This window comes from Etheostoma spectabile, chromosome 1, assembly GCF_008692095.1.
Source record: "Etheostoma spectabile isolate EspeVRDwgs_2016 chromosome 1, UIUC_Espe_1.0, whole genome shotgun sequence".
Lineage (NCBI taxonomy): Eukaryota > Metazoa > Chordata > Actinopteri > Perciformes > Percidae > Etheostoma > Etheostoma spectabile.
The window spans coordinates 28,650,458-28,662,072 of NC_045733.1; the positions used below are offsets into that span (position 1 = coordinate 28,650,458).

General features: G+C 43.5%; 1 protein-coding gene across 3 annotated transcripts in view; it reads left to right on the forward strand.

Annotated features, from left to right (window-relative positions):
• The window catches only part of lrp4 (low density lipoprotein receptor-related protein 4), a 124,403-nt gene that overhangs the window by 86,243 nt on the left and 26,545 nt on the right, over nt 1–11,615 (forward strand). For all 3 annotated transcript variants that reach the window (XM_032522934.1, XM_032522942.1, XM_032522952.1), the window contains exons 7-14: nt 2,031–2,150; nt 2,385–2,510; nt 3,647–3,772; nt 4,325–4,459; nt 4,960–5,085; nt 6,061–6,291; nt 7,250–7,406; nt 7,972–8,189. In XM_032522934.1, coding sequence (XP_032378825.1) covers nt 2,031–2,150; nt 2,385–2,510; nt 3,647–3,772; nt 4,325–4,459; nt 4,960–5,085; nt 6,061–6,291; nt 7,250–7,406; nt 7,972–8,189 — 1,239 coding nt within the window. The remainder of the gene's footprint in view (nt 1–2,030; nt 2,151–2,384; nt 2,511–3,646; nt 3,773–4,324; nt 4,460–4,959; nt 5,086–6,060; nt 6,292–7,249; nt 7,407–7,971; nt 8,190–11,615) is intronic.

Genomic DNA, 11,615 nt, shown 5'->3' on the forward strand with positions numbered 1-11,615 from the left:
AAAAAAAAAAAAAAAAACTTTCAATAACTGTGCAGGGAAAACACTGCAGCATATATCAGATCCAAATGAATCAGGTGTTGCTGACCACGCGCACAAACACGCTCTCTCACTCTCTCTCTCTCACACACACATACTCACACACAACATATATGGGTTTTGGGGTTTACTCATGAATCTGTATCATTTAAGACTTTTTAAACACCTTAAATCCTGTTTACACTAAGCAGTGACAGGATTCTGAAACAAGCTGGACGTCATGTCCACTAACTTCCTGCTGTCCTGTACTCATACTATCCTATGCCATGTATACACAATATTTATTTTTCTGTTATTTCTCTGACCAGCATTCGTTCAGAGAGTGTTTAAAATTATAGTGATATCCATTTAATGAAGTGTTTAAAAAAAAAGTGTGAAGACGTCTTTGCTTTCTGAAACTTACAGATAGTTTTGGGAGGAAGCATTCCTCAGAGGCATAAGACGGCCCATCCTCAGACAGCATTCCTTGGCATGGGCTCTCCAGGCACATGAAAGGCGCTTTGTTAGAAGAAGAAGCCTCCCTCTCTCTCTCTCTCTCTCTCTCTCTCTCTCTCTCTCCCCCCCTCCCTCTCCTCTCTCTCTCCCTTTGAATTCTACACACCACTCACACTCCAAACAACTCACATTGCATGCCTTGTTACACTTGTGAACACGATCCTGCTTTCGGCTGCAAGCTGAGCAGATGAAAGAGGTGTGTGTGTGGTGTGTTGTGTTGTGTGTGTGTGGTGTGTGTGTTGTTGTGTGTGTGTGTGTGTGTGTGTGTGTGTGTGTGGTGTGTGTTGTGGGTGTGTGTGTGGTGTGTGTGTTTGTTGGTGGTGTGTGTGTGTGGGGTGTGTGTGTGTGGTTGTGTGTTTGTGAAGGAGAATATAAGTGGATGAATCTTTGATGTGTGGGTGTCAGTGTGTTTGTCGGCGTCCCACGCTGATTCTTGTGGAGATAAGTCTCTCTCTCTCTCTCTCCTCTCTCTCTCTCTCTCTCTCTCTGTCTCTTCTACTGTGTCTGGAAGCCACGCTCTGTTTTTGACCATCACTCTCTTCTTTCACCCAGCTGATAAGCCTGGCACTGGGATGCTTGAAGCTCTACAACTTCTCATTTTCTGTTGTTTTTTTTTCTTCCCTTGCATTCGCTCGATTGTCATTTTCTTCCTTCCTTATCTTGTGCCCACTGTAGCTTTGATGGGATCCGACTCGTGCTGTCGGAAGAAAATACACATACATGCCCACACACACACACACATTCAGGATTTAAGATGCTTATGTTTGATTCAGCTTTAATCTCCTCATCCACCTCCATCGTCATCTGCTGCCAGTTTTGAGCTTCACTTTGATCTGATCACATGCTGAGATGTGGTGGGAGATTTAAAGGTGGGACAGCTAAGATCTTTAGTCACAGATGATCACAAGGCAGCCACAACAAACACAACCAATTATTGTTCATGGGTAAGGAAAAATCATTGGTATAAAACATTGTATCTTTACATGGTTGCTCTTGTCTTTTTACTTTGTATGGACAGCTTTCAAAGAGGACTGTAAACTAACAATTGAATACTAGATTGCTTACTTATTCTGTAAATGTGACAATAAAGCTGTCAAGAAACCCAAATAGTGAGAGAAGACCAACAATGGCGGCAGCAGAATGCTACACCAACAACAAGCAGCCACAGTCTATAAGATCAGCAATACATGTCATTGTTTTTCTTGCTCTTCCCAGTTCAAACTTGTTCTCACTTTTTTGACACACCAAGCGATCAAAAGATACATACAGACTGTAAGCGACCAAATCACACTGAATATTTTTGGATATGGGATGTGTTTGGGTCTCGGCGACCCTGGAAGACCTATCTTGTATTTATTCAAATGTAAACCCGCCATTTTCAACTTTTTAAAAACAATGGGATGCCTTTTCCTATTTGTGACTTTTTGCCCTGTAAATTAAGGTGTGTGTGTGTGTGTGTGTGTGTGTCTGTGTGTCTGTGTGTCTGTGTGTGTGTGTAGCTTCCCACCAGCCCTGCAGATCGGTAGAATTCATGTGCAGCAGTGGGATGTGCATCAACGCTGGCTGGAGGTGTGACGGCGAATTCGACTGTGACGACCAATCAGACGAGAAGAACTGCAGTGAGTAGCTTTCCTCAACGTAATAACTGAACAAACGGGCTCTGTATAGGGTTGTGTAGTATATAAAAATATGTCATTACTTTTTTTTCCTTATTTATGTGGCCGTTTGTCACTTTCAGCCTTTGATCTGAATTCATGCTTGTGATGGAAAATACAAAGCAATCCCTCAGGATATCTGAAATTGCCCAATCTAAAAATTAATGAATACAATTTGTGTTTGTGTGTCGCGTGCAGCCACGTCCATGTGCACGGCTGACCAGTTCCGCTGTGGAACTGGACGCTGCGTCCGGTTGTCATGGAGATGTGACGGCGAGCCTGACTGCTCCGATCGCAGTGATGAAGAGGGCTGTGAGAAAACTGGTAAGACTGTAGTTGTTATCTGGTTTTCAGGAGCTAAATATAACACCAGCTTCAATCGTAGTCATGACAACAGCTCAGAAAAGCCCTCCTTTACTCACAATCTGACTTTCTTCTTTTTTTTGTGTTTGTTGAGAAACACAGTTGCTTTCAAACACAAGACTGATTAGTTGGCAGTTCTTTCGCTGTTGGAAATCCCATCCTGTGGACAAACTACAGAACCTGGCCTGAGACAGAAATGAACAGTAAACAGGCAGCAAACATGAGAGAGAGACGTCAATGTCAATGTCAATTTTATTTCTATAGCACATTTAAAAACAACAACAGTTGACCAAAGTGCTGAACAGGGTTGATGTCAAATACATAAATAACAAGTGTAAAAGTCACTCCAACCAAAATACATCACAGGGAGACAAACAACAACACTTTAAAACATCCGAATCCAGGTTAACGAGGGTTAAAAGCTACAGCAAACGGGTGCGTCTTAAGCCGCGATTTAAACGTTTGTAAGGTCAGTGCAGCTTTAATATGCATGGGGAGGTTGTTCCATGGGGTGGGGGCGCCCACTGCAAAGGCTCTATCGCCATTATTTTTTAGCTTTGATCTAGGGACATCCCAGAGCAGCTGATTTGACGACTTCAGATGGACGGTTTTCTATTTTGGACTTTCAGATCACTTTGCACGAACCTCTCAAACACACAAATTTCCTACAACTTCCTAGCTTGAAAGTTACATGTTAACCCCCTCCATACAACCATCTCTCTTCTTTTTTACTGAAAACTGTCTTTTTTTTGCTCGTCGCAACACTTAATGAAATATTGAAATACATGATGTCATTTTTATGGCTGCACACTTGCATCTAATCAAAATTCCATTTGCGTCATTCGTACAGTTTCCTGTAGTTCACCCTGACGTCAGGAATCTCTGAGACTTCCAAATAAGCTGTTCATTGACAGTTATATCTACCTTGGAAGGAGAGTTTAGTGGAGAAAATCAAACGCCTAAGCTCGCCTAATAAACATTGGCCGTGCACTTAAAGCTGAAATTTAGAAGAAAAAAAAAGGGCAGAGTGGGAGAAAAAGGGTTTTGGAGGCAGTTGCTTGTTGTCTCACGGGATATATCATCTTATCTCCCCACAGAGAGTCCTCCATGTGCTCCTGATCAGTTCCAGTGTGGGAATGGGCGCTGTATTGGTCAGAGGAAGGTGTGCAACGAGGTCAACGACTGCGGAGACGGGACCGACGAACACCCACACCACGACTGCCGTGAGTTGATGCAATATATTTGCATCTGTATTATTGTGTAAAGACCGAACACAGCTAGTTTTTATTGCAATCTGCCTGGTAGTATTATAATAAAAGTCTGTGGGTTTTTGAGCATGAATGTGTATAGTAAATCGTATTACACTCTGGCCATTCGATTATAATATTTTTAGTGGAAGTGGAATTTTAGGCTTCAAATGAAAGTTTAGGGGACTCACCAATAACATTTGGGTGTCATGTTTGTAAAGGTGAGATTTAGGCCTAATGGTGTCACTAAAGTCAGGCTATCAACCTAAATCATTTAGAACCACCCAGCGTAGATCATGGAAAGTCAAACTAATTTTAATGACAGTCTAGGTTGTATTTGTTGAGCTTCCTTGGGCTGCACCAGACAGACCGACACCACCATCCTCAGGCCTCACTGCTCGTAGGCCTACTAAAACATTTCAGGGCTCAACACCAGATTAGTCATACCTTTTTACAGTGTGTGGTTGTATTTATACTAAGTCAGCACGCTGTGTTTATGGACCTGCAATGTTCCTGTGCGCCGTGCAGGTCCGCGTTCCAGCGAGGGCAACTGCAACCAGAATAACGGAGGCTGCTCCCAGAAGTGTCAGATGGTCAGAGGACTGGTCCAGTGCACCTGTCACACTGGATACCGACTGATGGATGACGGCAAAGCCTGCCAGGGTACAAGCCGCTCTCTCCTCTCTCCTCTTTCTCATCACATCTCTCTCTCTCTCTCTCTCTCTCTCTCTCTCTCTCTGTGCGTGTGTGTGTGTGCGCGTGTGTGTGTGTCTTCATGTCAGCACAATGTTTTCAAAGTATGAACAAATTTCAATGGAACTTCATGGAAAGTTGAGAAAGAAAGTATTGATAAGAATTTGGTGTGGGCATAAATCTGGGATTTCTGCCACGAGTCCAAAGCTTTATCGCCAAAATTTTCCAACACATGAAGATTTTGCGGGGTGTGTTTGCAAGGTCAATACATTAATTAAAAATATAAGGTGTTGAAGAAGAATTAGTGTTTGGATGTGTTTCAAAAAACTAGTGATGTCATTTTTTTTTTTTTTTTTTTTTTACCTTCCAGTCAACTCTTTGCAAACTTTGTGTTATGAATTCATTGTTAACCCTGTCAACTCCCCCCCCCTCTCCCCCTTCTTGTCTTCTGCCTCTGTGGTCTGTTCCAGATGTGGACGAGTGTGCCGACGAAGGCTACTGCAGCCAGGGCTGTACCAACACGGAGGGGGGGTTCCAGTGCTGGTGCGTTCAGGGCTACGAGCTCCGACCTGACAAGCGCAGCTGCAAAGCTTTGGGTAAAAACCACTGCACTCTATTTCAACCTTGACATGTGACCACAGAGAAGTTGCTGGGGTTTGACCTCCAATAAAAACACGGTTGCATAGTGTTTATACTTGCTCCAGCGGTAACTGTATCCATTCCTTGGCTGTGGGGTCTTTGCTCAGAATGAGGTTGGCTCATTCAGGGGGTCTGGACTAGATTTAGACATAGGCAGTGAAGGTAGAGTTCAGGCCTGGTACACCAGCCCATCAATCTGATGCAAACCCAGGTCAGGACTGTCCGTCAGCCAGCTGCCAGGGCCCCAACCTTCGTCTCCAGTCAGATTAATGCTTGTTTTTATTAAAAGTGACCATCCCTTCAAACTCAGACTTTTTTGTCTCTTTTCTCTATTTTTACTTTCCAACTTTTTCTTCATCTTTAGCCTCTGGCAGAGATGCTTACAAGTCTCAGAGCTAGTCAAGTCGGAATTCTTTGAGCTAATGTCCAAATCAAGTCTCAAATGTTTGAGCTAGAATCCAAATAAAGACTCAAGTCTTTGAGCTAGAGTCCAAGTCTCAAGTCACTGAGCTAGAGTCCAAGTCAATTCCTCGGTCTTTGAGCTGGAGTCTACATATTTAGCATTCACCGCTTCTTTTGTTTGGACCTCATTGCAAGTTTTCAAAGCCAAAGCAGCTGCCAGTGCGGTCAAAAAGGTTTGTTGTTCTCTCACGTTTGGCCGTGTGTTACGAAGTGAGGTTATATGTTACAGTCAGCTAATCAGCTCCTCAGACATTACCTAAAAAAACAAATTGCTTATGACTCCCGCATTTTGAGTCTGAGTCAAGTCTGAAGTCTTTTGAGGATGAGTCTCAAGTCAAGTCTGAAGTCACTTTGTGTGAGACTCCAGTGCGACTTGAGTCACAGTCTCAAACTCGAGTCCCCGTCTGGCTCTGGCTGTTTTCCTTTCCACTTTAATTCACATTGTCCTCATCTCTGTCCCTGTCCTTTAGGTCCGGAGCCTGTGCTGCTGTTTGCCAACCGTATCGACATCCGTCAGGTTTTGCCGCACCGTTCTGAGTACACACTGCTGCTAAACAATCTGGAGAACGCTATCGCCCTGGACTTTCACCACAGCCACGAGCTGGTCTTCTGGTCCGATGTGACACTGGACCGCATCATGAAGGCCAACCTCAATGGCTCCAACGTGGAAGAGGTTGTCTCCACCGGTCTGGAGAGCCCAGGTGCGTATGGCGGCCAATAGGATGCACGTTCAGACGTAGGGCAACATGCCCATTTATCATTTATTCAACTCTGCTGCTTTCTGTCCAAGTATAGTCAGCTCTTCCTCACTTTATCCATCATCTGTTTCATATACGAGTTCAGCAGTATATCTTTTTTTTTCTCCTTCTCTTATTAATAATCTCCTGTTTTTTTTCATTCTTTTGCTTTTTATATTTCTCTTCCTTGCTTAACCTCAGTCTCAGTGTCTCTTCATCTCTCTCTCTCTCTCTCTCTCTCTCTCTCTCTCTCTCTCTCTCTCTCTCTCTCTCTCTCTATACCTTTCGTCTTTTCGCCTCTTTCTTAGTTTTTTTTCTCTTCAGTGTTTGACTGTTACTACTGTGAAACTTTATTGCAGTGACGTTCTGATCACATGTTGTGAAAGCACATACATAAAAAGATATCAGAGAATAAAACCAGTTACAGATGACACCCTACAAATAGTTGAACATTGTGGGAAATGAAGAAGCAGAGAGGAACATCTTGCGCGTGTGTGTTGTGTGTGTGTGTGGTGTGTGTGTGGTGTGTGTGTGTGTGTGTTGTGTGTGTGTGTGTGTGTGTGTGTGTGTGTGTGTGTGTGTGTGTGTGTGTGTGTGTGTGTGTGTGTGTGTGTTGTGTTGTGTGTGGAGTGTGTGTGTGTGTGTGTGTGTGTGTGTGTGTGTTAATAAGCATGGAGCTGGAGTTTAAGTTATCTTAGCTTAGCATAAAGCCTGAAAGCAGAGGGAAAAGGAGAGCTTGGCGATGTCCAAAGTGTAAAAAAACAAAACGACTACAGACGCCTTCTAAGCGCACCTGCTAACACGTTGTATCTTGTGTTATTAAGATGTAAATGAACAGAGATTTAAACAAAACTGTTGTAATACATTAGTTAAACAGAAAACAGTCCATATTCAACTTCAAAATGTTTTTTGTCTTATTTAGGTGGACTGGCCATAGACTGGATCCATGACAAGTTGTACTGGACAGACTCGGGGACGTCTCGTATTGAGGTGGCAAACCTGGACGGGACGCACCGCAAGGTGCTGCTGTGGCAAAACATGGAGAAGCCCCGAGCCATCGCGCTGCACCCCATAGAGGGGTATGAGTCGAGAGATATATATACACACACACTCACAAAGTACATAAATCACTACAGATGGTTTCAAATGCACACATGGTCCTATATACAGTACATATCCCTCTGGATGTGTCCCAGTTGTAGTGTAGCAGCAGAGCAAGGTTTAAAGTTTGGTAGCACAGCAGTGCCCACAGGCCAGCATCTGTGTGGAACAAGTATTCCATGAAAGGGGCAGCAGCTAAGTGTGTTTTCATCCCCAGCTTCATATGCTGCAGTGGCAGGAAAGAGTTTTAATTGATAGCCCCAGAGAAAAGGTAAGCCCAAAAACTCATTCAGCTTATGAGGTAGCTCATTTGCATAGGATAATTTAAAAAATATAAAAAAAATAAAAAGGTAGCTCTTTTCTCTGATGCCGGTCAGAACAGATGAGTGATGATGAGGAGGACATGAATGTCGAGGACAGAGGAGACTTCTTATTATATTAGACATCTGCTGTGTCATGAATCCAGACAACAATCTGTTTACCTCTTGACAACAAGTTATGAAGTAAGTAAACTAACCATGGCTGACCCACTTCCCTCCTCAGTAAGATCTACTGGACAGACTGGGGCAACACACCTCGCATCGAGTACGCTAACATGGATGGCTCCAACCGGCAGGTCATCGCGGACACACACCTGTTCTGGCCCAACGGCCTCACCATTGACTATGCTGGCCACCGCATGTACTGGGTGGACGCAAAGCACCATGTCATCGAGAGGGCAGACCTAGATGGTCGCAACCGCAAGGCCGTCATCAGCCAAGGTAAACTCCCATCTGTTATTGGTCTTTTCTGGCTAGGGTTGGTTATCATGAACCAGTTCAGAATTGGAGTTTGTTACAGATAGAACTCAGACATTGTTAAGAAACATGCAAAGTACTGCCCTTCTTTCTTCCCTGACAGTTACGTTCTGTATATGTTTAAGGTTTTTATGGTGGACTGGAGCTTGTACCTAGATTGTGGGTCTAAAACATTCTATGAACTCCCCCAAGACACATAAGGGCTTTGCGAGGACCAATTTCAGCAATAAAGCCTAGAGGAAGCTGCAGCTGCTTTACAATAAAAGCCTTATGGCTATCTGGTGGAAACCTTTACATGTGAAGTAACACTATTACATGTTACAATAACAGAAGCCTAACTACATATTTCATTACAAGTCCGAGAAGAAAGGATGAGAGAATCTGTGATAAAGTTGCCTGGTTATTCTGCCCTGGGTTGAGATGTTTAAGCAAAAGCACGAAGGAATCACATAAATTTTGGCAACACAAAATAAGGCGGTACATGTTCTTTTGCATGTAAAATGTAAACATACCCAACCACATTGCTGGTGCTTTGTTTATTTCTTTGAAAGCTTTGAGTAAGCTGAAGAGAAACGGGATATGTGGTGAGCAGAGGTCTGGCTGGAGTTCTGCTCATTAATTACCACACACAAAGGAGCACACACGCAAAAACACTATATCAAGCATACAGTATGTAGCATGCTGACGCTACTTAATTATAATGTGCAGAGTTAATTAATGCCATATTTCTGTTATAGCGCATACGCATGTGCATGCCACTGAAATGCACACACACAGACGCCATACGTGACAACATAAAGCCGTGCGTGCCTCTCTTTATGTTGTTGGTTCCTACAGTAAAGCCAAACTGTGTGTTAGCACTAAAAGTGTGGATCTGGAATTTACAGACATAAGGAGGCAGGGTGCTGATCGATTCACAAACACAAGCTCTGGCCTGCTTCTGTGGCCTTGTGTTGCATTAAGATGTGTTTCTCAGGTGTTGGCTGAATTGTGTACCTCTGTACATTTCTGTAGATGATAGCCAACAGGCTTTCATTTTTTCTGATGAAGTAAAGAAAGTGTGGAAGCACATCAGTGACGATCAAGATTGTTCCAGAGTGTGAAAAGAGACACGGGAAAATGTTTGATGAGGGTGTGTGTGCCCCAGCAGCCCTGTGAGCTCTCCTTAATGGTGTGTGCTCTCAGGATAAAAGGCTGTAATTGGCCCTGGCCTTTCTCCACAGCCTTTGTTTGCTCAGACAACACACTGGACAAATGGGACGTTTGTGTGTCTGTATGTGTGTGAGCGTGTGCATAGTTACATTGTGAGCCGCGGTGGCCAGGAATGTTAACGAGTGTCTATCTCCCTACGTCTTTAGTTTTCCGTGCGTGTTAGCTGGATGTGTGCCAGCCCCTCTGTCTTTGGAGCTGGACAGCAGGCGGGTGTCATGGGTTACTGCTATCAATCTGCACACCTGTGCAGGTGGGGGACAGGATTTTCTCTCTCTCTCTCTCTCTCTCTCCTCTCTCTCTCTGGTGTGTGTGTGTGTGTGTGTGTGTGTGTGTGGTGTGTGTGTGGTGTGTGTGTGTGTGTGTGTGTGTGTGTGTGTGTGTGTGTTGTGTGGTGTGTGTGTGTGTGTGTGTGGTGTGTGTGGTGTGTTGGGGTGTGTGTGTGTGTGTGTGTTGCAACTGCTGCATGACACTGGGCATCCATTCAGTCCTTTAGGAAGTAATGCCCTTGTGGACAACAGCTCCTTTCAAAGGTCATAACATGATGGCTTAAAGTTCAATAAAATACAAAATTATTGCCTAGTGTACTAGGCAATGGTGTCATTAAAATATAAAGGTTTCATCCTCCGGAGAATAGCAATGTACTTTAAATTTTTCCCGGGACATAGTAAACTATATTGAGATATCTTGTGTGTAGACCTAAGAGTTGGGACATAAGGAGAAAATCACAATATTTTTGACCAAATACCTCGATAAAGATATTGCGGTGATATTGTAGGGTTGAATATTGGTGCTTTCACAAAATATTTTCACAATGAGATATTTGATTAAATAATCATCGGTAATGTAGATATATCTGCTAGAAAAGTCTGGTAAGTTGAGAAAATGACATTGCTTTACTGTATGTAATGCAGCCTTTAAAGTCAGGCAAAGACAACACAATATTTAAGACAATATACAGCCTCATATGTCAAAATAATATCAATAAAATGCCTAGCCCTAGTAGAGCTACAGTAAAATGATTCCCTGTGGCGCTAGAGGAAGACTGCCTTGTGGACTGATACTACCACTAGGAGTCACCGAATAGATTTTACATCTTTGTCCTCTTTAGTCTTCATGTTTATTTATTTTTTGGGATTATTACTGAGAATGAATTTCCAGTAGACACACTACATTTGGATAAGCTGTATATTCTTCAGCAGTGTGTAGCGTTCTGTCCAGCTGGAGTCAACGTTGTGTTGTCGACAACCTGTGGATATAGAGTGTGACAGATTCAATCGAGGCGTGAAAGGACTCAGAGGTGCCACATGTAGGTTAAAGGGGACATTGCTGTGAAGGCTGGTGGGACGCTCGGTGCCCTGTCGGCCTGCAGCTGCTCCTCCAGCTGTCCCGGTGAAAAAAAAGGAGCGGGTGGGGTGGGATGTAGAGAGAGACAAGGAAGAAGGTGACCGTATCAAAACCAGGCGCCTCGCAGATGCCATTGACTCAGAGGAGGGAAGAGGGTGCACTGTTGTCTCCCTCATGTTAGGATAAGATCAGAGAACACACACATTCAGCCAGTATCACCTCACACACACCTGGACCTGAGGAGGAGGGACATCAATGTACAGACATGGTTTTTATTGTCTTCACTTGTCTTGACTGGTTCTTGAACATTTCTTTATTAACTTGAAATTACTTACCGCTTATATTTAGGTTACGTTTAACATTTGAGAACATGGGCATCTTTTGTTAAATGAACAATAGGATTTGGTAGAAAAAATATATACATTTCTCAAAGTAAGGTACCATTAGTATTGTTTTGGGATTTGTTCCAAGATTATTTGTTGTTAGGTCAATCTTGAGCGGAATTGATAAGCCCATAAGAACCTGGGTCCTGACTAGTTTAATGCTAGCCAGACAGACAATATTAAGGGGACAGAAGAATGAAGGTGGGTCTTTAATCCAGTAGTGGGCTTGTGAGATGATGATGATGATGATGATGAAGATGGAGATGAGATGGTGGCGGCGTTGTCATATAAACGGTTTGCCAGGTTGGATGTACTGTATATGCTAGAAAAAGGGAAAACTACCTGAGCTTTCTGGAGGGCTCCTAAGAAGCTTTGTGCTGGGCGCCCAGATAGCTCAGTTGGTAGAGCAGGTGTCCATATACAGCGGTTTACTCTTCAAAGCAGCAGGCAC